This window comes from Notolepis coatsorum (genome assembly GCF_963971535.1).
Source record: "Notolepis coatsorum genome assembly, chromosome: 20".
NCBI lineage: Eukaryota > Metazoa > Chordata > Actinopteri > Aulopiformes > Paralepididae > Notolepis > Notolepis coatsorum.
In genome coordinates, this window is record NC_140184.1 from 49,979,046 (window position 1) to 50,006,073 (window position 27,028).

The 27,028-nt window shown below is 44.5% G+C and overlaps 1 protein-coding gene across 2 annotated transcripts in view; it reads left to right on the forward strand.

The window, feature by feature from the left end:
- myo5aa (myosin VAa) overlaps window positions 1-27,028 on the forward strand; it is a 227,639-nt gene that overhangs the window by 88,655 nt on the left and 111,956 nt on the right. For both annotated transcript variants that reach the window (XM_084337837.1, XM_084337836.1), the window contains exons 4-6: window positions 5,988-6,132; window positions 7,047-7,203; window positions 13,962-14,105. In XM_084337837.1, coding sequence (XP_084193963.1) covers window positions 5,988-6,132; window positions 7,047-7,203; window positions 13,962-14,105 — 446 coding nt within the window. The remainder of the gene's footprint in view (window positions 1-5,987; window positions 6,133-7,046; window positions 7,204-13,961; window positions 14,106-27,028) is intronic.

Genomic DNA, 27,028 nt, shown 5'->3' on the forward strand with positions numbered 1-27,028 from the left:
AGTTTAGTGGGCACCACATGTAGATAGGGACATTATTTTCTGGTTGTTGGTTAGCGTCCTGTGCACCACGTACTCCTGGGGCAGTCAGGGAAGGGATTAGCACCATCTGCTTGTCTGGTACCGACCGTATCATGTACTGGACGGGTGGATGGTCAAGTATGATCTTTGACTGGTAGCAGGTGTGGTTGAAGATGGTTAGGTCTACAGGGCATTAGTTTAAGGGTAGGTAGATTAGGGCGGCCAGAAAACACAGGTAGTGTGGTAGGGCTTGATTTAGTGTTTCTTAGGGTAGACATGTGGTGGGCCGGTTTTGACTGCAGTTTAGACGTAGAAGCATATGTAGTCATATCAGGTTAGAAGGCGCACCCGTTTGGAATTGTTTGTTGGCTTATTTTGTTTGTTTGAGTGTTTGGTGAGCATACCTGGTAGCACCTAACACCCTGCGTGTATGACATGTCTATTTAGGGTGGGTGTGTTTTATTTTTTATTTTTTGCAACCTAGAAAGGTGCGCTCCGTAGAGCTCGCATTTCCACCGCGTTCCCTTCTGGTTGTTATTATTGGCATTTAGCATTCTTCAGTGGTTCTTCATGGTTCTTCAGTGGTTCTTCGTGGTTCTTCAGTGGTTCGTTAGGGGGGTCTTCGTGGTTCGTTAGTGGTTCTTCATGACTGTGAGGTAAAGTGTGTAGCTTGTGGTGGCTGGTACAGTGACGATGGCTTCCATCAAGGACTTTGTTGATCGCCAGTCTCATGACGTGTTGGAGAAGTTTTCCAAAGAACAACTTCTAGAACTTGCTGTACACTACAGGGTAGAGCTTTCTGCAGGTGAGAAACGTTTGAAGCCGACTGCCTTGAGTGCTTTAAGGGTGTTACTCATTAGGGAGCAGGTGCTTGAGGAGAGGGTGGGGGAGCCTCCTTCGTCTGGCGCGTCTCCGCTATTACCTGGGGTAGAGGGTGAGTGGAGGATTAGGGAGTTGGAGTTTAAGGAAAGGCAGCTAGAGCGAGAGCGTGAGGAGAGGAGAGAGGAGCATGAGCTTAAGGAGAGAGAGAGTAAAGAGGAGCGTGAGCTTAAGGAGAGAGAGAGGAAAGAGGAGCGTGAGCTTAAGGAGAGAGAGAGGAAAGAGGAGCGTGAGCGTGAGGAGCGTGAGTTTAAGGAGAAACAAATGTTGCTGGAGCACGAGCGTGCACAGAAGGAGCTTGAATATAAGCATGCTGTTGACTGTGCAACAACTGCAACATCTCCTCTTCAACATTTCAATATAAAAATAAAATAAAAAACAAACGAGTGCATGATGTGCATCTGAACATTCTAACATCAACACTTGAACAAAAAAACACATTATAGTGCAGCTGAGCTTATGAAAAAGTGCTTCATGTCTGTGCAAAAACAGCAAATCACAGCATCTTATTAGCACTTATTGTCCACTCTTAACTCTCAAACATCAGGGGGGGTGGGGGCAGACAGGCCTAGCCTACATACACGCATCTAATGAGAGAGATTGCACTTCTTTGACTGGGCAATGGCAGAGAAAGAGGGTTCATAGGAAGTGAGGGCTACCCGCAAACAGTGATGCAAATTTGTCAAGGAGGCACGGTTGCTTGTTTTAATGGCATTCATGTGAGAGAAACTGGATTCACAGGTGTATGTTGAGCCAAACATTGTTAGCACAGATATTGCCAGTGTTTTTATTTTGGGCAATGTGTTGACATGAATACACTTTATCCAAAATGTTGTGGTGGATTTATTCTCAAGTGCCTGCTTCAGAGCAGATGATGCTTGCATGTCAATTCTTTCAAGTTGCAGGAGACCTTCATCAATTGTGCTATTGTGGAAATAGCAGCTACATTGGCAAATGGGTTGCTCACAAAATGCATCAATTCTCTGGGCATGTCAAATTCATCAAATCGACTTGCAACGTTTTCCCTCAATTTATCAATGAAATCTGTCATTAATTGAGTGACTTTTGGCTCAATTGTGCGTGTGAACGTTGACACGAAGAAAAAAAACGTAAGAAAAAAAAAAGATTGTTTTTTTTTTTTTTTTTTTTTTTTTTTTTTTTTTATTATCATGTAATCTTTTGCAGGCCGGTCAGAATCATCCCGCGGGCCGGATCTGGCCCACGGGCCGCCAGTTGAATAGCCCTGCCCTAGAGAGATGACTACGAGATGCAGAGTGAGGCTCTTGATGGTTCCTATCTAAAACGGGGTTAACAGTACAGTTAAAATCCCCTCCCAGAAATAAAAACTCTTCATTATCACAACCCTTAACCCTTTATCTGCCAGGGATTATTCTGATCATATTCCCCTATCTGCCACTGTTGAAAGTCTATGGAGATGTTCCCCTTCTTTGCAGGTCTATAACTTTTTAAATTGTATTGCTAAATTGACATTACTATGGCCCATTCAACGTCAAGTATCTATCGTTTAGGATGTAGCAACGTTCTACTTTTTCATTCACATATTCATACTAAAATATGGTCTAAAGTATAAATATGATTTTATCGTTTTCTGCAGCATTCTGCAGAACGTGATTTATAGCCCTAAATGCATTATATTGATGATCAAATACAGTTTGATAGCGATCGGCGCCAGATAAAAAATGTCAAATGTACGTGCTTCTAGAAGTTACTACTCATCATCTGATGTTGACCGGATGGGGGGGGGGGTCGTTTATAATTCCGTGGCCAACGTTAGATTATTCATGTAGTGTGGGTGATATGATCATCAGAGCAGTTTGTATCGAACACTGTAATAATAAACGCTGAAACTTACCCCAGTCTCCTCGGGCCGTTGGGCGATCAGCTTGGAGTAGACAGTTTTCTATTATGGGATGTTGATCTAGATGAACCATTTCCAGGTTGTATTATATACGTCCAAATAACGTTGTTTATTGAGTTAGGGCGAGCGATTGATTATCCAGTGTGTCGGGGGAGCTATAGCAAGTGGCCGGACCGAATTTGGATGAGCACCAGTTTCCGGTTTGCTGTTTGGGTGATCCGCCGATTAGCCACCAGATGGCGCTCTTGAACAGTGGAGAGTTGAGAGGAGATTAACAGGAGATCTCAAGTCTCCGCGGTTGAAATATGATTGCCATCACAGATTTTGAAATATTGATCTCAATGACGTGTTACGGCGTCATTGGCAGATTACGCATGGTGGAGAATGACGTGTTAACTCGTCCTTGGCGATTAAAGGGTTAATAACATCAGCCAAAGAATCTAAAAAACACATTCTTTCCAAACCAACATTTGGGGCATAAACAACAATAAATACCATTTTCACCTTCTCATATAAAATACTCTTACTTTTAAAAGACGTCCCTTTACAACCTCCTCAATCTCACATGACTGTGGCAAAAATGTTCTGGAAAATAAAATCCCCACTCCACCACTAGTACTGGTGTTATGGCTTAAAACAATTTCTCCTTTCCATTCTCTTTTCCAAGCCACTGTATTATCCTCGGTGCTGTGTGTCTCTTGGACAAGCATCACATCAATATTCTTTAAGTCCATTAGTTGATAAAGAGATGCCCTCTTTGCATCATCTCTTGCACCATTTAAATTTAGGGTACCTACTTTAAATTCTGCCATGAGAAAATATCCAAATTGTAGGACATAAAATATTAAAAGGAGACCAGATAACTTAACCATCATTGAAGATTTTTGATCTTGACCTTTGAACAAGTTTCTTTAAACGATAAATCTCCTGATCAGAGAAACCTTCTTCATTCGTGCCATTGCGTCTTATTAGCCACTTAGCGGACTCAACAAATAACTTTACGTCAGGAAAAAAGCATTCCACCTTAACTGCCTTTTAGTTTCCTGTAGAAAACGTTTTATTCTAGTTAAAGAATAACCATCCCTCCTGTCAGCCTGAGACTGAGTGGGAGGCAGAGACTCCGCCTCATCACTGATGTCAGAGTCTCCAAATTTTAATTTTTTTTTGATCGGATTGGGAAAGATCGGTATTGGTAGATACTCAAAATCACATGATCGGGATCGGATCGGGAGCAAATTTTTTTTATCGGGACATCCCTACCTCTGACCCCTGTCTTCTGACTTCCCACTTCTTCACCCTCCTCGACCACAGTGACCTTCTCAACAGCCTTCGCTCTTCCCTTTCTCTCCACTCTTTTCCAATTAAAATGTACTCATTACTCCTGCCTCCGCTACCAAACCTCTTCTTTCTTCCTGCACCTGCTCACCCTGTTCTGCCCCCTATACCAGGTCTATCCCCTCTAGGCTTGGGCGGTATGACGGTATTATGGTATACCAGGATATTTCGAAATCCCGCCGGTATGATTCTCAATACCGTGACGTCACAGACTGCTATTACACTGACACGGAGTTGATTGTAGTGCACAGCACGCGCCAGCAGAGGGTTACGTGGCTATCGTTCTGGGACCTAATGTTGGTAGTACTAGGCTGGTGCGGGCTAACTGGCTATCGTTCTGGGAGCTAACGTTAGTAGTACTAGGCTGGTGCGGGCTAACTGGCTATCGTTCTGGGAGATAACGTTATTAGTACTAGGCTGGTGCGGGCTAACTGGCTATCGTTCTGGGAGCTAACGTTATTAGTACTAGGCTGGTGCGGGCTAACTGGCTATCGTTCTGGGAGCTAACGTTAGTAGTACTAGGCTGGTGCGGGCTAACTGGCTATCGTTCTGGGAGCTAACGTTAGTAGTACTAGGCTGGTGCGGGCTAACTGGCTATCGTTCTGGGAGCTAACGTTAGTAGTACTAGGCTGGTACGGGCTAACTGGCTATCGTTCTGGGAGCTAACGTTAGTAGTACTAGGCTGGTGCGGGCTAACTGGCTATCGTTCTGGGAGCTAACGTTAGTAGTACTAGGCTGGTGCGGGCTAACTGGCTATCGTTCCGTGATTTGTTTACTTGGTAACACGGGTTGCTAAGGAATTTAGGTTCAAGGTTGAAAGAACGGCCGGTGCACCGATGCGAATCGGTGAATCTTAACATCACTAACACACGCACACACACACATAGGGCCCACGTTGATATCTCTGTGAAAAAAGCTCTGATTATCCTAAGACTGGTAAAATAGATTCCTTACCTCAGATCAGATGTTCACCAAAAAGATTATTCCAATTCCTGATCGCCATTCCAAATATCGATTGCGTTTATTGATCCAACGCTGGGTGGTCGAAACGCCGATTCCACACTGTTCTGATGGTCCACAATGAATCCGATCGGCTCGAGTTACATGCCTGAGAAGTAAAATGTGGAAGCAGGATTTTTTTCCCCCATGCGTTTCATTCAATCCAATCCAAAGGGGTGCAGTACCACAGGGAGAGACGATAGGGGGTGGTATTTTCCCAATGGAGCTCAGAGAGAGTTTTGCAGTGGTAACATGAGGCTAGATTGATGAAATATGAATGGAAATAAAAAAAAAAAAAAAAAAACGAGATCTCTCGTCGTTGGCACTCAACGGTCTGCATGAACTAAGGAGAAATCTTGTCGCTGGCACTCAAAGTGTTAATGTATCAACCACATTTGGCAGACTGTTTAGGGACCCTCATGTGATCTCTGTCACCAAGTGGCATGTTGACAACTCGTGCACTCTAGTGCCACCAACGGGTCGAAGTTGGCAATGTGTTCATGTACGCAACTTTTGACACTTAAGTCCGATTTTGAAAAACAAGGTCCTGTTGAATTCCCTGGCTCAAGCCAAATTCACTGCCCTCAAAGGCATACATTTCCTGTGAAAAACACTTCACCAATCTGCATGTAACTTGGTACACATAATCTGTAGACCAATGTCTACAAAGGTATGCCTGCTTGGAGCCCCATATCCCTGCTTGCAGGTATATTTTCTACTCCCTTTTATCTCTCAAATGAATAACACTGGTGCTCTTTGAAACATCTCAAAATCGGTAGAGTATCTATTTACGAAAAGGTAAATGAAAATAACAGTTTTACTTCCCTTTTTTAATATGAATGAATGAAATGTAGTCCTCCTGTGTGTTGTGGTGTAGGGATCGTGCTGGTGGCCATCAACCCTTATGAGACGCTGCCCATCTATGGCTCTGACATCATCCACGCCTACAGCGGACAGAACATGGGAGACATGGACCCTCACATCTTTGCCGTGGCAGAGGAAGCTTACAAACAGATGGCCAGGTGCGTGTGTGTGTGTGCACACTTAGTGCTTCAGTGTGAGGCCTCATACACTAACAGATTTTTTGCACATGATACAAAATCCATCAAACGTTCAGAATGTTGCGTGTCGCTATTAACAATGTAGTCATAGCAACATTGTTAGCAAGGCTGGCGTGATCTAGGCAAGCAAGAGTTTCCGTCAATATGCAATTCCATGTGCATTTCCTGAAATGTACTGTAGCAGATTGACTTGGTAGTATAGTTCAGTAAACTAAACCTGCAGGATTCATTCATCCTTTCACAGACTAGTTTGGGATTGTTTCATGCAGTATGCGAGAGCATACACAACGTTATAGAGATAACTGTTCATTGGATTAACTCGAAGCTAAAACCAAAATGTTTACAAAACATGGTTTTGTGGTTCATAACTGGGGGGGGGGGGAAAGAAAAGAAAAAAAGAACACTCTGAAGTGCAAGTGTGTACAAGGCCTAAGTCGATCGAATGACTTCCCAATTTTACACCAAGTAATATCAACATGTTTGCACAGCATGTGTTACCTGAGTAGCTGCTCTCCCTGCTGCTCCCCTCTCTCTCCTCTTGTAGGTCAGAGCTGAGACAGGAATAGAGCGGTGGTCTCTCTCCTTGCTCTGCGTCTCTCTCTGGAGGATCCAACTAGTGTTATTTCTCCCTGCTGAGGACCCTCTCTGGGAGTCCCTGTCATACAGTACACACACTAACTAAACACACGTTTACTAGTGTACTGTAGCCACATAGGCTGCACCTTGTTAATGTATCCAGATCTCTCATATTCTCTCTCTCTCTCTCTCTCTCTCTCTCTCTCTCTCTCTCTCTCTCTCTCTCAAACACACATATGTTAGGTCTCCTCCTCTATTTCAATCTTTTGTCTCTTCCTCCTCTTTCCACCATCTGTCAGGGATGAGAGGAACCAGTCCATCATAGTGAGTGGGGAGTCCGGCGCGGGGAAGACCGTGTCGGCCAAGTATGCCATGAGGTACTTTGCCACAGTGAGCGGCACGGCCAGCGAGACCAACGTGGAGGAGAAGGTGCTGGCCTCCAACCCCATCATGGAGGTGAGTTCCAGAGGAGGGGGTCTCGCTCACTCTCGTTTACACCTCCATGTCTTAGTTTGTCAACACCAACCATCCTCCATAAAGTACAGGCAACACCAACTAGGCAACACCAACCATCCTCCATAAAGTACAGGCAACACCAACCAGGCAACACCAACCATCCTCCATAAAGTACAGGCAACACATAAAGTACAGGCAACACCAACCAGGCAACACCAACCATCCTCCATAAAGTACAGGCAACACATAAAGTACAGGCAACACCAACCAGGCAACACCAACCATCCTCCATAAAGTACAGGCAACACCAACCAGGCAACACCAACCATCCTCCATAAAGTACAGGCAACACATAAAGTACAGGCAACACCAACCAGGCAACACCAACCATCCTCCATAAAGTACAGGCAACACATAAAGTACAGGCAACACCAACCAGGCAACACCAACCATCCTCCATAAAGTACAGGCAACACATAAAGTACAGACAACACCAACCCCAGGCAACTCAGACCTGCTGGTCTCTGACGAGAACAAGTTACAGGTTGAACAAACCCTCAGCTCAGAACTCGGCAGAATCTGCACCTGGCTCGCTGATAACAAACTATCATTACACCTGGGTAAAACGGAGTCGATTCTCTTCGGATCAAATAACAAACTCAGCAAGACCAACAGCTTCTCTGTTACAGTGGGTGACAATATTGTCACAAGGAAAGATGAAATTACATACCTGGGTTCCATCCTAGAGGCAAATCTTTCCTGTGACAAGATGGCATCCAATGTAATAAAAAAAGTCAACCAACAAACAAAATTCTTGTACCGGATCTCCTTTCTGGTAAACAAGAATGACCTGAAGACACAGGAGCACTCATTCAAGGGTACTACGACTATGCTTGTACCTCATGGTACCAAAGCACCTCAAAGGCACTAAAAACAAGATTACAAACATCACAAAACAAACTGGTCAGACTACTGCTTGACTTTACTCCTAGAACCCACCTCACCCCTGCCCATTTTGACAACCTATGATGGCTTAGAGTAGACGACAGAGTACAGCAACTTGCAATGGGCCTGGTCCACAAGATACACTACACCACTAAGGTACCCATGTACATGTCGAAATACTTTTCAAAGGTCAGTGAATACCACAACCACAACACCAGAGGGAGTTCCACAAATCATGTTCAAGCCAGATTCGGCTCAAACAAGGGACTAAACACGTTTCGCAATTATGCCACATCAATGTGGAACGCCCTACCCATAGCCATAAAATAATTTGAATCCCTACCCGCCTTCAAAACCGCTCTCAAAGAGCACCTATGGGAGGCTGCAATTCTAAACTGGCCCCCGTAAATGTCCAAACCCCTCCCTATGCTTGCACCTTAAGCTCCACTCCACTCTCCTCTCCTCTCATACCATCTCCCTCCCTTAAACCCCCTACTTTTCTCTTCCCCCTCTCTTTGTATGTTGCTTATTCACCCCCCCCCCCCCCCCGCTGTCTCCCCACCACTCTCTTTGTATCCTTCTGCCTTATTAGGCTGCCCTCTGCTGTGACGGCACAGAGCTTAGTCTGTCATTGTGTGTTTGTGTGTGCATTCACACAGTCGTAAGGGAGGGGGGTTGGAGATCTCATCTAGGCCCATATGCCACTATACCCCCACCTCCCTTCCTCTACCCCGCTGATGACATCACTCTCCTCTCAGCAGACACTTCCTACCTGCCGTAGCCAATCAGAGATGTAGCTGGCAGGAGATGAATAGCAAGCCCTCTTCTCCTTGAGGGAGAATGTCCAATCTCTCCATAAATGTAACTGTGTATCCCAGGGCGTGTTATGTGTTTTGGTACGTGCTTGAGATTGCATCAGCTGTTTTAATGGCACTTAGCGTATGTGTGTGTGTGTGTATCTGGCTGGTTTGTGGAGAAACAGGAATACCTGTCATCTCTGCTGAAAGCCACCTTGTCTGCAGTGAGACACTGAGCCTGTGTTTAGCCTTAGCTCAGCAAGCATACTCGCACACTGCTGAACCCTACCCTGGTTGGCTGGCAGCAGCCTGTGTGTGTGTGCATGTGTGTGCCTGTATCCACCAATTGATTGATTGATTGAAAAGTTTATTAACAGATTGCAGAATGGGTACAGTACAGTACAGCTCAATACATACAATTGTTAAGGGGATGCAGACCAGAGAAAGACTTTCGTCTTGTTTACATCAGGGTCCCCCATTTTCAATTCATCATAACATATATGACATACATGACATACAGATAGACAGTACTGCTACATCTATACATTTATGACATATCAGATTTGCAAATACAGTACTGTTTGTGATACAAAAGTGTCCAGAAAAGGAGTGTATATACATTTGGCGTAGAAACTGTACATTGGAGGAGGTTGGTTGGGTGGGGTGGGGTGGGGTTGGGTGGGTTGGGTGAGGGCTGTACATTGGAGGTGGGGGGGGGGGGGGGGGGGGGGGGTTGGGTAGGGGACACACACACATTTTACACTGTACATTGGAATATTGACAAAGCCTTACTTGGTCATTTACTGTACAACTAGGTTAGGACATTTGTAGGGGCCAGTTTCGAATTGCAGTCTCACGTAGGTGTTTTTTGAGAGTGTTTTTGAAAGTGGGTAGTGATTCACATTCCTTTACAGCTTTAGGCAGGGCGTTCCACATTGATGTGGCATAATTGCGAAACGTGTTTAGTCCCTTGTTTGAGCCGAATCTGGGTTTTACATGATTTGTGGAGCTCCCTCTGGTGTTGTGATCGTGGTATTCACTGACCTTTGGGAAGTATTTTGACATGTACATGGGTACCTTGGTCGCGTAGTGTATCTTGTAGACCAGGCCCATTGCAAGTTGCTGTACTCTGTCGTCTACTCTAAGCCATCCTAGGTTGTCAAAGTGGGCAGGGGTGAGGTGGGTTCTAGGAGTCAGGTCAAGTAGTAGTCTGACTAGCTTGTTTTGAGATGTTTGTAATTTGTTTTTTAGTGCCTTTGAGGTGCTTTGGTACCATGAGGTGCAAGCATAGTCGTAGTACCCTTGAATGAGTGCTCCTGCTAGAGTCTTCAGGGTATTCTTGTTTACCAGAAAGGAGATCCGGTACAAGAATCGCGTTCGTTGGTTGACTTTTTTTATTACATTGGATGCCATTTTGTCACAGGAAAGATTAGCCTCTAGGATGGAACCCAGGTAGGTAATTTCATCTTTCCTTGTGATAATATTGTCACCCACTGTAACCGAGAAGCCGTCGGTCTTGCTGAGTTTGTTATTTGAACCGAAGAGAATGGACCAATACCTGCATTAAAGCAGTGTTATTGATCAGACGTGTGTGTGTGTGTGTGTGTGTCTGTGTGAAAGAGAGAGAGGTGTGTGTGTGTGTCTGTGTTCTATTGAACAGAGGATGCTGACAGCAGTTGTTGTGTTTGCAGACTTAGCAGAACTCATCGCACATCAGCAAAGGCTTACATCAGGAGTTCTTATTAAACCCTCTCAGCCCAGGACGAAGTAAATTCTAGAGGCTGACTGATTCATCTGCACAGATCGGACATTTCTGTTACCACCATTTGATTAGCTGCCTTTAAAGGGCTTTAGTGGACTCATGATACTGGTATAATATAAAACTAGATATCAGCCATGTCATGCTAGCTTGGGGCGGTCGATTTTGCTTCAAGGTTAAGCTATTTTAAGCTAGCTTAAATTTTATGGGAGGAAAATGTCATGGGCATGGCCATTTTTCAAAGTTGTCCCTTAACTTCTCACATCAAGATATCTGAATGACAATGGTCTCAATGGAACTACACAACACTCCTCTTTATGCTAGTCACATTCAGAATTAGGCCCAAACCAGGCAGTGTTGAATTTATCTTTGGAGTGGGGAGGGGCATATCGGCTATCAGCCTATTCCTGCTCCAAACTATTATCAGCCTTTAATAATCCACTGTTTACAAATTGTATCTCCAATTCAGCGTTTCCGTTGTAGTGCCGTTCCATGTGTCCTGCAATATTTAAATGTCTGGGAGATTAGTCTGGGATTATTATTATTATCTGTGTTTATTGAGCTTAAAATCAATTGATAGGCTATATAAAGAATGACATTATCCATGTAGATTTATAATGTATTTTTATTGAAAAGTAGGCTACTTTTTCCTATACATTATATTCCAAATAAAATCGGTCCTGTCAATAGTTTAGCCATAATATTGTTGAGCGAAGACTCGGACTGTTGCCTGTTTTGTTGAGTTAAATAAATGGAGAGACCCTTCGAACATATATCCATTTCAGTCTTTGCTGTTGTATAAGTGAATGTTCTTAACTCATTCAGCGCCGGAGCTATATGACTGAATTATGTCTAGATGGCCACCGCTTTAATCAATGGGAGGACGGGGATATTTGCCAGTGCTTAAAATATATCTTAAATTATGGCTATGGGTCTAATACACCTGTCGCTTATCAATGAGTTGCTTGCAGTCAACATGTACAAAACGGATTGTTTTTTCATCAGTACATTTCCATTTGATACCGTTTTGAATACGAGTATAGTTTTGGTGATTTCTAGTAATTCCAGAAAAAGACGCTGTCATGTACAAAGGTCTGATGACCATATAGAATATACCTGGAGCGGGCTGTACATGAACACCAGCCCGTCCAGTCAGGTGCCTTAGCACAGGTCCCGGTAGGCAAGTAATAAACAAAGGCGTTTTCAAATGGTAAATGATATTTATTATAGCGGGGCTTGAAAGCGACTGTTTTCCAAAGGAAAAATGATATTTATTATAGTGGGGATTTAAACCCACAGCACACACAAAGGGTAAAAGGGTAAGGGAGAACAAACAGGGAATATATAATAAGACAAACCAACACTAAGCAAAATATAGACGTGTCATAGGACACAAAGCTATTAAGCAGAGGTAAGCACTGGGAACCACCCAGCAATAAGGCACTACAGTATATATCCCCCTTGATGGAGGGGAAAATGGCGCAGAGGCCAATAATATATACAATAATAATCCCACCTGTTAGGGAATCACACAAAGTGGGAGATAAAACCAACACAATAAGATTGCCCACACACGGTGGTAAATGGCATTTACAAAAGGTGCTCAAAAGCATCCACTCAATAGTGGCAAGATAGGCAACCTCCTCACTCCACCCTGGCTAGTGGAAATGACTTAGTGAGGTGCCCCGATGTGTGTCACATGCCAGGCTTTATCCACCCGTCCCTTGTTGAGGCGATTGCCATCAGCTGCCACTCATTGGGCAATCAGCACTCTCCAGAGGAGGGACGGGCGGAACCTGGCAAAGGGAAAAAGAAAAGGGAATTAGTACAATAGTACCAAGACACACACCACATATAACTAACATAATATTACATATACTAACCTGATGTTTACATGGTGTTAAAAATATGGCAATAATGATAATGAACAACCCACGTACGTGACAGACACGATAATAGCCCTTTAGTGGAATATACAAAACACATTGTAATTTTTCGGCTGATTTATGAATAGTTTTCAAATAAACGCTAGATTATCGATAGTATATGTGTCCTTATGCACGATACAGAAGCGGGCTGAAAAATCGCTTATCCGTGCATTGGTCGGCGCTAACGGCACGCGCACACACACACACACACGTGCTCCGATGGCGGTGAAAGGAACATCTGATTAACCCAAGATTCGTAACATAAAGTCCTTACCTCACATCTGACGTCCTGCAAAAAGATTAATCCAATTCCTGATCGCCATTCCAAATATTGATTGCGTTTATTGATCCAACGTTATATATCCAAAACACATAATCCACGCTGCTCAGAGTGTCCCCATTCAATGTGGTATAACGATACTGCATGCCCGAGAAGGAAAACCTGGACCGGACTTTATTTTAATTTTTTTACAGTCTCAGCCAATCCAATCCAATGATGTGCAATACCATCCGGGAGACGATAGGCGGCAGTATTTGCCCTTTTGGGAGCTCAGTCCCATTCCCAACGATAACATCAGGTTGGATGGATGAAAATGAATGGATATCGCTAATAAAAGAAATAACGATTAAAACCCGACTATACTCGTGATTGGCACTCAAGCGTTGGCGAGTTAACCCGACTATACTCGTGACTGCCGCTCAATGAGTTAAGAGAGGGAGAAATACATTGCCTCTCTGCTGTCCAGTTAAGCCACAGCTCTGCTGTGTACTGAAACAGAGAACCCTCTTTCTGCTGGCAGCACACTGGAGACTGGCATCAAGCAGGCTACCATGGCCAGTTTGGCCCACTCAGGAATTATTTTCACAGGAGGAAAAATTATGATAAAATATGTAGAATTGTATCTTTACAGCTGAAATTGGCCTCTGTTTGTTTGTAGAAAATGTATCCTGACCAAACTCGAGGAATCTATAAAAGAAGGAAGGGTCATCACGATCAAGATTTCTGTGGGACAAATGGGAAGATTTGACCATGACAATGAGGTTTTATGGGGTTTTCTCAGAGTTGAGTGAGGACCAAAGCATTCATCCATCTATCCATCCAGCCATTCCATTTACTTTGACATCATGCATTTGAGGAGATGTATTGTGTTTGCTGTGTCTTTAGTATTGTACAACATGGAGCCACAGCACAACAAAACAAACGGCAGAGTACGTTGTGGGGCTGCGACACGACAAGAACGAGCCCCGAGCTCCACCTGGAGACTGGAGATGTGCTTGGACACACGGGAAGGTCTTCTTACTGGCAACATGTTCTCATGTCTCTCGCAGGCCATCGGAAATGCCAAGACCACCAGGAACGACAACAGCAGTCGCTTTGGGAAGTACATCGAGATTGGCTTCGATACGCGCTACCGCATCATCGGGGCCAACATGAGGACCTACCTGCTGGAGAAATCACGTGTGGTGTTCCAGGTGAGCGTTTGGTGGCACACAACTGACCACTTCTCTGGATTATTTTTCTTGTTTTGACATCTAGACCCCACACGAGTGTCTGTATGTGTGCACAGCAAGCTGATATCCCCATGAAGAACAGTCATAAAGTAGTAGTCACATAGTAGCGTCTAAACAGTATGTAATAGAAATACAAACTGTCAATGCATTATGGAACATCTGTATTCTACCTCTACAGAGTATATCCAGAGGTTGACATTATGGAACATCTGTATTCTACCTCTACAGAGTATATCCAGAGGTAGACTACAGATGTTCCATAATGTCAACCTCTGGATGCATTTTCAATGAGGATGTCGCCTCCCATGATTGCCCATATTTCTTTTTTCTTAAACCTCTTCTGTACATCTGTCATCACGCGGCATGTGTGCTGCAATCATCGTTTAATAGTATAAGTATAGTATACTGTAATAGTAATAAGTATATTGCATTACTTTAGGGGCTAGGGTATAATATAATATTATTTCATTAATTTCAATTGATTCTCCAGCCCTAACTTTTAAAGGTGACATGCATTATAAATGTCTTTTTTGAGTCTCTAGCATTGTATTATAGTAATAGGAGTTAGTATCAATGTGTTTTTGTATCTAAATACCATATTGGCGGATTGCTCTCATTAATAATAATAATAATTAATTTAATTTATATAGCGCTTCTCAATAACCCGAAGTCGCTGACAATAGTCGGGAGCAAGAGTACAAACAAAGAAACGAAAGCAAAGAAACAAAAACAAAGAAACAACAAAGAAACAAAACAAAAGGAACATGAGACCATGGGGGGAACAGGGAAGACAGCATGATAGCACAAAAAAGACTGGAGACAGACATCAATCAGGTTGGAGGGGGGGGGGTTTATGGGTGGGGGGGGTTGAAAGCAAGGGAGAACAGGTGGGTTTTGAGGTGAGCTTTGAAGGTGGAGAGTGTAGGGGAGTCTCTGATGGACTGGGGGAGGGAGTTCCAGAGTCGGGGTGCAGTACGAGAGAAGGCCCGATCTCCAAAGTTTTTAAGCTTGGATGTCGGGACAGTGAGGGAAGCAGTGGAGGAGGACCGGAGGTCCGACCATTTCCTGCTCGATTTAATTAGGTCATCCTGATTTGACTCGCAACGTGACGTCACGATGCGAGGATGGAGCGGATAGTGATCCGATTGGCTCTGTGGTTGGAGCCAATGCCCGCCCACAACCTAGGCAGCCCACACAGCGATAGCAGAGCGAGTGGAAATCACAGCGAGGCAGATAGTGAAACCCGACACCTCGACTGCACTCTGCCAGAGAGGGAGAGAGTGAGAGACGGACAGAGAGAGAGAGAGAGAGAGAGAGAGAGAGAGAGAGAGAGAGAGAGAGAGAGAGGGAGGGAGAGAGGTTAAGCGTTGGACTGTGACGTCAGAGGAGACGCTACAGGCTGCGCTGGAATGCACAGACTGGAATGTGTTTTGTGATAACACAGACAACCTCAACGAATACACTGAAACGGTGCTTGACTTTGTCTGTACTCTGGTAGAAGAAACAATCCCCACTACCACAATTAGAATTTACCCAAATCAAAAGCCTTGGGTAGATAAATCTGTCCGTGAGGCTCTGAAAGTGCGCACCTCACCATACAACACCGGGCTTGTGACAGGCAACATGGATGAACACAAGACGGCAAGATACAACGTCAGGAGAGCAGTAATAGAGGCAAAACGGCGTTATAGGGACAAAGTTGAACTTCAGTTTGAACAGGCCGACTCTAGAGGCATGTGGCAGGGCCTCAGAACGATGACAGATTACAAAGGCACCTCCCTCAAGCTGAACAGTGACATCTCCTTAGCAAATTAACTCAATACCTTCTATGCGAGGTTTGAGGCGGTGAATAACAACACCAGCCTACAAACCATTGCAATGGAGGGGGGGGGGGGGGGGGGGGGCGCTGCTGATGGAGATTCAGTGTTCAGAATAACAGAACATGAGGTGAGGAGGACCTTTAAGAAAGTGAATATCAGGAAGGCAGCAGGACCGGACGGTGTCCCCGGCCACGTCCTAAAAGTCTGTGCCGACCAACTGGCCCCGGTATCCACTGACATATTTAACCTGTCCTTAGAACAGGCTGTCATCCCCACCTGTTTGAAGAAGTCCACCATCATCCCTGTACCCAAAAAATCTACGCCCACTTGCCTCAACGACTACCGCCCTGTAGCTCTCACCTCCATAGCCATGAAGTGCTTTGAGAAGCTAGTGAAGGGCTACATCTGTTCCTCCCTCCCCATCAACCTGGACCCCCTGCAATTTGCATATCGCCCCAATAGGTCCACAGAGGACGCCATAGCCCATGTGCTGCACACGGCAGCATCACAGCTGGACAAGAGGCAGGGGAACTATGTGAGAATGCTATTCATCGACTACAGCTCAGCATTCAATACCATAGTCTCCTCCAAACTCATAGCCAAGCTCAGGGACCTGGGCTTGAACTATGACCTCTGCCAGTGGGTCTTGGACTTCCTGACGGGCAGACCCCAGGTGGTGAGAGCAGGCAACTGCACCTCCATATCCATCACCCTCAACATAGGGGCCCCACAGGTCTGTGTTCTGAGTCCCCTCCTCTACTCCCTGTACACACATGACTGTGTGGCTCAGCGGAGCAACAACACAATCATCAAATTTGCTGACGACACAGTAGTGGTGGGCCTGATCTCTGCAAACCTGGAAGAGGTCAAGGTCCTGGCGGGATGGTGCCAGGAGAACAGACTCTCCCTGAACGTCAGCAAAACAAAGGAGATGATTGTGGACTTTAGGAGGTCGGGGGTCAAGGACTACAGCCCCCTCAGCATCGACGGGGCACCGGTTGAGAGAGTGAACAGTTTCAAGTACCTCGGAGCCCACATATCCGAGGACTTGACATGGACCACACACATTGACAGTGTTGTGAAGAAGGCACGACAACGCCTCTACTTCCTCAGGCGCCTAAGGAAGTTCCAAGTCAGTCAGAAGATCCTTAAGAACTTCTACTCATGTACAATAGAGAGCATCCTGACTGGCAACATCACCTCCTGGTTTGGGAATAGCACTGCACAAGACCGAAGCAGACTACAAAGAGTGACACGTTCAGCGGAACGCACAATTGGAGGGGGGCTTCCCACCCTCCAGAACATTTACAACAAGCGGTGCAGGGGTAAGGCTAAGAGAATCATCAAGGACTCCAGCCACCCGAACAACTGCCTCTTTGAACTGCTGCGGTCAGGCAAGCGATACCGGAGTCTCAAGGCGAGCACAGAAAGACTCAGAAGAAGCTTCTATCCCCAGGCCATCAGGCTGCTCAACGAACAATAAACACTATGCAACAACCATCAAATGCACACAGCACACACATCCACACGCACACACTCACTTTAAACAAACAACTCACTGCAGCACCCACTCTCCACACTTTAGATCACCTAAACACACTTTATATTTATTGGTAAAGGATTTGCACTACAACTCGTACACCTTACTGTAAATTGTACCTAAATTGTACCTCATCCCATTTCTGCTTTGCACTATATAGTATTGTATATTAGTATATTGCATAGTATATTGTATGGTAACTCAGTTACTTCTAGTCTGCATCGAACATTGTACATATGTCTGTACTGAACACTGGGACCTCTATTTTTACTTCTTTTTACATGCTACTTTATTTTATTTCATACTTATCTTGTCTAGCACAGTCTCTGGAGCGTAACAGTAAGAAGCATTTTGTATAAAACGATTCTGTACTTCTGTATGACAACTATTAAAGAAACTTGAACTTGAGAGAGAGAGGAGAGAACCCGCGTCTGCGTGTGCTTGTTTACACAGTGTTTCATTCTCAGTCCCGCTGAGTCCGGGGCGCTCTCTCTCTCTCTCTCTCTCTCTCTCTCTCTCTCTCTCTCTCTCTCTCTCCCTCTCTCCCACTCTCTCTCCCTCTCTCTGTCTCTCCCTTTCTCTCTCTCCCTCTCTGGCAGAGTGCAGTCGAGGTGTCTGGTTTCACTATCTGCCTCGCTGTGAGGGGGGGAGAGAGAGAGGAGAGAGCCCGTGTCTGCGTGTGCTTGTTTACACAGCGTTTCATTCTCAGTCCCGCTGAGTCCGGGTCTCTCTCTCTCTCTTTCTCTCGCTCTCTCGCTCTCTCTCTCTCTCTCTCTCTCTTTCCCTCTTTCCCTCTCCCCCTTTCTCTCTATCCCACCCCCCCTCTCTCTCTTTCGCTCTCTCTCGCTCGCTCTCTCTTTCCCTCTCCCCCTCTCTCTCTCCCACCCCCCCTTTCTCTCTCTCTCTCTCTGTCTACCAGTCGCAGACTGTGTGGGCTGACTGTCACTCAAAGTGCTTATGGGCGGAGCCAGGCCATCACAGCCTGAAATACTGATGCTGTGAAATGCGGCGTTTGAGTACTTGATAAGAAATATAAAACAATGCATTTAAAAAAATTTAAAACTTACAGATGTCTTCAATAGACTCACAGGAATTGTGTAAAGTTGCCCAAATAGTGCTAGGAATAGCAATGCAGGTCCCCTTTAACAAATAAATACCTGACCCTTAGTCCTCATAAGAATAGAAGTACAAGATAACACACACAAACACACTAGCTAGACTTGAGGTTCATAAACTAGGGTGTAATTGGTGTGGGTCTGGCTTGGGTCTCCCTTAGATCAGAGACGCTGTACAGCAGTAACCTAAGAAGGACACGTGTTTAACCAGTCCTTTACAAGCCTTCACTCTACCTGTGAATCAGTCCTATTGTCTCTCTCTTTCCCCTTTTATCTTTCCCTTCAGTTTTTATCTCCATTATTCTCTCACTGTGTGTGTGTGTGTGTGTGTTGACTCTAAAGTAGAGCCGAGGGTGCAGATGAGGAATGAGGATCTTATTATTTTACAAGCATGGTACTCGCACACACCTACACTACACACACCCCTCTCTCTCTCTCTCTCTCTCTCTCTCTCTCTGGAATGAGGATGTTGGCGCCAAGCGTGTTGACTCACCCCCCCCCCCCTCATTCCTCATATGCTTGCCTCCAGCAGAACGTGTGTGCCCCAAACAGCAACACCAGACCTTGCCATAATTTTCACCTTAAAAGTTGTTTATACAGTAAACCTAACCATAACCCTATCCTTAAACTTACTGTTTATAAACCTAACCTTAACTTCAGCAGAGACCTCACACCCCACCCTAACCTATAATAGATATAATATATTACTAGATGCAATATTATTTTCGTGTAGTTACCTAAATGTCTTTCGATTACACACTAGGGTTGGATGATATTTACCGAATTGGCATATGACCAAGTCCACAGTGAAACATTAAATGGACGATGGTTTGTGTGTGTGCGTGCGCGTGTGTGTAGCTTGCTGTACGTTACCACCAGCTAGTATTCTCTATCTGACTCACTCAGTGCTGAACTGGACAGTGAGAGGAAACCGAAAACAAACTATAATTTCTCTCTACATTCAAGATCAAATAAATTATTCATAATTAATGTTATTTGATGGCCTCAAGTAATCATACTGCATAAAAAAAACGGAAAAAGACGAATTTGGTGAACTTTCAGGCTTCAAAATCAACTGGCCCAAATCTGCATGCCTGCCCCTTAACTCATTGACTGCCGGGGATTAGCCATGGCCCTATGGTAGCATTGCCATGCTTTAAAAGATAGGACTGAGTCACCTTGTTTGTAGAGCTATAACTAGGGATGCACGATATTGATTTTTTGACACCGATACCGATAATTTTATGCTCCTCAAGCCGATAACCGATATCGATAACCGATATTTATTGTATTATAATTTTTTTTTAAATGTATATATATATATTATTTTTTTAATCAATTTTTTTTTTTTTTTTTTTAGTATTTATAAGCTCCGACGTCATCGGTACTGCTATCGGTACTCGAGAAATTATGGAGTTTTTTTTTTTTAGGAATTTAAACGTCGCAAACTAATCTTGTTGGCCGTTTTCTATCTCTCCTCCCTGGGTCTCTCTCTGCCTGCGCGAGCCGGCTGTGCTCTTACACACACACTCACTCACACACACACACACTCACACACAGCTCTGCTCTCGACAGCACCCGTGTGTGTGTGTGTGTGTGTGTGTGTGTGTGTGTGTTGTGTGTTGTGTGTTGTGTGTGTGTGTGTGTGTGTACACACAGCCGGCTCGCGCAGGCAGAGAGAGACCCAGGGAGGAGAGATAGAAAATGGCCAACAAGATTAGTTTGCGACGTATAAATTCCTCAAAAAAAGTCTGGGTCTATTTTACTAAAGTCGATGCTGACAACGCTCGTTGCCACAAGTGCAACAAGACATTTGCCAGTAATGTATAAGCGCTGGTACTTGTCAATGTGGCTGGCGGGGAGCAGCTAACGTTATAGCTCCGAGTAGAATAATGGCCGACAATCCGGAGGTAAATAAACGAACGAGAGCTTCTGATTGGTGGTAAGAAGAAGAGGTGGGTGCAAGCGGAGGGGCGTAATTGGCAGATCGACTGTCTGTCTCCGAATGTAACGTGACTACGTCACAGACAAGAAGGGGAGCGCTGGATTTGTGAAAAACTCCCTGTTCCTAAACCACACGCTATCAGTTTTACCACAGTACTGGCAAAACGGGAGGAGGCTATAATAAAAACAAGCGCCCTTCATCCAAATCCACCCACACCGGATTTCTTTTAACCAAAAAATGTATTATATGTTATCGGAGCTATCAATAACGTTATCGAGTTTATCGGGATGACGTCATAATTGCTGATATCGGCCCGATAATTATCGGCCCGATAATTATCGTGCATCCCTAGCTATAACTATATTCTATATTATAGCTATGGATACAATACTATGGCCCATTTGACATCGAGTATCTATCGTTCAATATGTGAAAAAGAAAAAAAAAATCATCCATATGTAGAAGGGTGGATTATCCCTGCTTTATGGGAGTGGTTGTACACGGCCACCTGGTAGCGAGAACGCAGCAGAGCTGAGTCCAGCTGGGTCCCCGACTGTAGGCCAGGAATGTTGAAGTGGAGGTCGAGCAGCAGGAGTGGATGGGGCCTAGGATTCACTGACCTAGGAATGGTACTCTGGTCCTTCTTGCCCTCCAGGGCGATCAGCAGTAGCTCCCCACACACCCACACTTCCCCCAATACTTCCTGAGCCCTCCCACACCCGATGGCAGTAAGATGGATGATATATTCGCTCCCCAAAGCAGTACTCTTCCTTAATGATAAGTGGAGACCTTTCACAATGAACTATAGGCAGGGGGTGGTGAAAGGGTTAAACAATAATGAGCATTACCCGGAGAGAAAAGGGTTAGACAAAATCCACATTAAAAACACCCACACAGTGCTCCCATTTACGTCTCCTTTACTGAAGCTTATACACGTTACACGTTATCGCATACCTATCAAGGCTACTTCCACACTGGGCACCTAGTGCTCTCGCTCTATATTACAGACACAGTAATGACCTCTTCCCTTTAAGGGTTATCTACTGCTCCGCTTCGCTGTAGGTGGGGAACAGGGTAGGGAGTAAAGGAGTTCAATGGGAATTTTTATAAAGAACCACACGTTATTAGTACACTCAAAAGAAATTGACAGTGGGCCCACGTTAGCAACTAAAAGTCCTATCTACAGCCGGCTTTTCCCCAAAACAATAAATGGTCGGGGCGCCCCTAGACACTGCTGCCAGCATTAGGTCAAAGCACCGTTTATCTTCGCCCTTAGAGAGCCTGCGCCACACAGTGGAAATGTCTACCGATAAAGTTTCAGCACTCGGAGCGCCGCTGTACTTATCCAAGATGGCGGGCCTGCTCTCACCACCAACCATCCGTGTGGTAAGATGGCCGTCGGGAGATCCCGCGATAACAGGCAGCGGGGCGGGGTAGACGCTGGGCAGGTGACTGCTGGGGTAACGGCTTGGAGGGGCTGGAGGAGCGTGCAGTGTAGTGACGTCCGTTGCTGGGCTGAAGAGGTGGCCGACACGCGGGCTAAACTGTGGTGCTAGCCTATAACTGAAGCTAAGCTGTGGGTCGTGGTGAACCCCCTGTCATGACGCCTATACACAGCTAACGCAAGGTGGACAATATCTACCACCTGGTCTTCGGCAGTCGCTCATCTGCTGGGTCATTCACAATGTATCTTCCGCATTAACCAAACGCTAAACTATCGCATACTTCTATAATAACCCGCTTTGTAACTGAGTTTATCTCTCGCGTGCTGAATCTCCAGAGCTCCCGTTCCGTGCGTCCTCCTCCCTCTGTGGAAAACGATGAAGAGGAAGCCCCTCCCTCGGCACCGCGCTCTGAGCCCATCCTCCTTCACCTGTGTCTCCCTGCCCAACGTGACTACCAGCACCCCTGGCGGCACTTGTATCCTGTTCCACTTTGAAGTGTCAATGTTAGGATAGGGAGAATCAAAGAGATCAGCAAGTTAAGTGTCAATGTCAGGATAGGGATGATCAAGAGCGGTCAGCCGGTTACACAACGTCCTCGCGAACACAGGGGATGCAAAGAATTAGCGTTAGACACCTTGAATAATAGTCATTTTCAGGTGTCTACACATACATTCCCGTTTTATACCGTGGTGAATATGAGTATGGTTTTAGATTGGTCTGGGGTAATTCCCGAAATGCTGAGCAATAGCCTTATGTGTGTATTACACTAAAACCGTTGCCATTTCTTGCCTGGACCCGCTATTATTCTCAAATCTATATCATATCATAGTTTTTTGATGCTTTGATTGCCACCAACGGCATACGTTGTGGACTAACGTTACACACACACGGTCGGATCGCATTGAAGACATGCTTGGATCAACGCAAGATTGATATCATATAGCCCTTACCTTGACTAGGATGTACCCCAAAAAGAATATTCCAATGATCTGATTGCCAGTATTGATGTCCATCGTGTCGCCAACATAATCCACTACACATCATGCATCGGGAGTATTTGATTCTTCTCAATCCGACCGTTATAAACGCTGAGCTTGAGCAAAACAAAAAAACTACCCGGACCCATTAGATCGACCCACAAGCCAAGATACAATGTTTCAAAGGGTGCTCGATACCGCCGCCTGGGAGGATCTGGCTGGTACTGCACCCTCGGCGTCACAGTATGCCTTCTACCGGCAACATACGGGTCACTGACATTGAATAGGATATTAAGTTATTAACTCATTCTGCGCCATCTCTTAATGCGCAAGAGGGCGCTAGAACGCCACCGCTTTAATAAATGGGGGGACTGCGAGATTTGCGAGTGCTTAAAATATATCTTAAATTATAGCTATGGGTCTAATACACCCGTCGATTATCAGTGAGTTGCTTCCAGTCAACATGTACAAAACGGATTGTTTTTTCATCTGTACATTTCCGTTTTATACCGTTTTGAATGAGTATAGTTTTGGTGATTCTTAGTAATTCCAGCACGTGGGGTGGGTTTTTTGGGCCTTCGGTTGCTGTGGTTTTGATGGTCTTGGCTCTGGGCCGTGGTGGTTCGGGGTCTCGGGGAGTCGGAGTGTCGTTGAGGCGTGATGCTCTGGTTCTCTGGGATGCTGGACTTGGGGTTCTCGTGGACCGGGGGCCGTGGCTGTCGGGGGTTCTCGTGAACCGGGGCGGGTGGGGGCTTGGGGTGCTCAGCTCTATGTGCAGTGGACCTGGGATATGTGGGGGTCCTGTTTTTATGGGTTGGATAGCAGGAGTGGGTGGACTCTCCTATGGTGTTCTGGTTTGCTGAGCTTCACCTGGATGATTGTATGGATATATATCTATTCTTTTCTTTTCCTTTGATATTTATACTATACTGCTTTATTGATTTAATTTAATTGTCTTGTCATTATTATTATTATTATAGATGTTACTCTCCTGTGATGTCTTGTGTATTATTATTATTACTGTGTTGTGTCTTGTTTCATGTGGAAGATAAGAAAATAAAATGTTTTATCCATGTCTCTATTATAGATGAGTGTTCTGTGCCGGTTTGTGTACACACTGTGAATTGTGAGCAAACGCATTTTTTTTAAACCAGTATGAATATTACAAATTATATAAAGTACAATTATAAAAAGTAGGCTATGGAATAACATATACATTACAAATAATGAATTTGCTCTGCGAGATGGCGCTAGTGAATATAGAGACAAATTAGAATGTCCAATTGCCTCTCACTGTACAGTTCAGCACTGGACAGCGCCCCACCACACTCAGCAGCTCGCTGTGCAGAAAGTCAAACAGAGAATACAGTGCTGCTGGTAATAATACCTTGACCTGTTTGGGCCACTCTGGAATCATTTTCATCAGACATTATGACCCTCAAATGTATTTTACTTTATAGCTTGTAATATGTTTCCTCCTCCCACTACACAGTCTGGCCCTTTAAAATTTTTTGTAAAAGTATGTGGCATGAGTAAATGTGACTGACATTTGAAGCATCTATATGGGACTTTTAATTTACGTTTTATGGTAATTATTTGAAGTTGCTGAAGTCCGACCAAAAGAATAAATTATGATGTAGTGGTTGATGGCTGTCAATCAGCCCAACCCTAATACACAAAGCTATTTGTGTGGATATAATTTGACTGAAAGGATATGGACCACACATACAAGTCTCCCATTGGCCGACTATTTCCTGGTTTCCCTTCCCTGTATGAATTGCATCAATTAATCGAACATACAGTGTACATGTCTTTGATCTCAAAGTTGTACATGTTGACCTTTTGATCATAGCACCACCATCTGACCGACTAGTGTGGTATTTGTTGTGAGACATTAGCAAAGTAATATATATTAGTGTGGCACATTTCACATCTCTTATCATGTGATCTTTATGAATACTGTCACAATCAATTTAGTTTGGTGCAAAGAGGGTATTTGTGGTATTCCCGTTTGTGTTTTTCCTAAATGCAATTGTGTGTGGCTCTGTCAACTATAGTATGTTAGCTGTGCTCTTGGTGTACAGTATCTGTATTATCTAACTATAGTTGATACCATAGTGAAGAAGATGGGGAGTGGTATCTCCATGGTGAGGAAATGTCTTTCTTATGTCCCTACATACATTGTGGGACAGGTGGCGAAATCTTTAAATTCATGTCACCTGGATTATTGTGCACCAGTATGGTCCTCTACATCCAACGGTCAACTAAAGAAATTGCAAACTGCCCAAAACAGAGCTGCAAGTTTAGTCTTACAATGTTCCATGAGAACAAACACTATCAGTATGGCACTGTCAACTCTCATGGTTAACGGTAGAGAATAGGCTGGTTTTCAACACGGTTACATTTTTCAGGAACACTGTCTTTTCGTCTCAACCTGTTTTCTTATACAAACAAATTGTCAGATGCAATCAGGTTCATTACTAGGTCAGCCGATGATGGACAGATTGTGTTACCACGTCCAAAATCAAATGCTTTAACACATGGGCACCGGGCATTGTGCCCATCTTATACCACTCTCTGCCACCGTTAAAAGCCTATGGAGATGTTTACCTTCTTTGCAGGGCTATAACTTTTTAAATTGTATTGCTATATTGACAGTACTATGGCCCATTCAACATCGATTATCTATCCTTCAGGATGTGGGAACGTTATATTTTTTCATTCATACATTGTTGTGTTAATACCTTCTAGAATATAAGTATGTTTTTAATCTTTTCTGCTGTAATTCCAAAAACAGTAGTTATAGGCCCTGAAGCATATATAGATTATCGATTGGCGTTTCTCTCCTATACACGCTATATTAAAAAATTCAAATGTATATGATCGGTATACATTATGCTTCATCATGCGTGGAGGAAAGGGGGGGGGGGGTCGTTTATAATTCCTTGATCGTCCGTAACGGCTTTATGTAGTATGGGTTGATATATTGATCAGATGGTTTGCAGTGAAATGAATAAACAATCAAGCTGAAAGTAACGTTAGTTGCCTCTTACCGTTCGCCGATGAGACTGGAGGAGAAAGATCCCAATTATTCGACGCCGATCTCCTAGATCCATTTCCGGTTTGTATGGCGCAATAAACGCCGAAATCATATCGATTATTGCATTATGGCAGCGATCCATATGTACGCCAGTGTTTGTCAGGAGTCCCGTAACGAGATGTGACTGCCGGAGGAATTTCCTCGACGCACCGATGACAACATCCGGTGTGTTGAGAGTGTAACTCGCCCGACCATCCACCAGGCGGCGGTATTGAGGCGTTGCAGTCTCATTCAGGGTCCCGCTGGAGCACCGGAGGTTGGGTGGATGAATTATGAATGCCATGGCGAAAATTTTTATCTCAAAACGCTGTACAGCGATGTTGCCGTTCAACGCATGGCGGGCAATAATGCTGTAAAGCGATTTTGCCAACCAATTAAAGATTAAAGATCGTGCCATCAATCATTGGAATAACTGCCCACTGAACATAAGTAAATTGAATAGCAAAGTGTCTTTCAAGTACCACCTAAGAATGCACTACTTAAATATGTGAGCAAATACTGTTCACGTTTGGGAGTGGAAATACCTACTGTAGGAATGTAATAATGAAATATTTACTCATGAATGTACCGGTAATAACCTTTTCTGAAAATATTCATGTCTACCCATGAATGTAATAACCTTTTCTGAAAATATTCTGATGTTTATAAAGATGTCTACAATGTTTTACTGTTTTTAGATTATCATTGTTAATGAATTGTGAATTGTGATTGTCATATGTATCATTCTCATGTATTGTTATGTTTTGTGTTTTGTGTTGTCCTTCTGTGTGGACCCCAGGAAGACTATCGCCACTTAGGTGGCAGCTAATGGGGATCCTTTTAAACAATAAACAATAGTATGTTAGCGGTGTATGATCTAGGTGGTGGCGGCTAGGTGGTGCAGTGGGCAAGGCGCTTACCACCAATGCAGGAGACGCTGGGTTCGAGTCCAGCTCTCCGCAT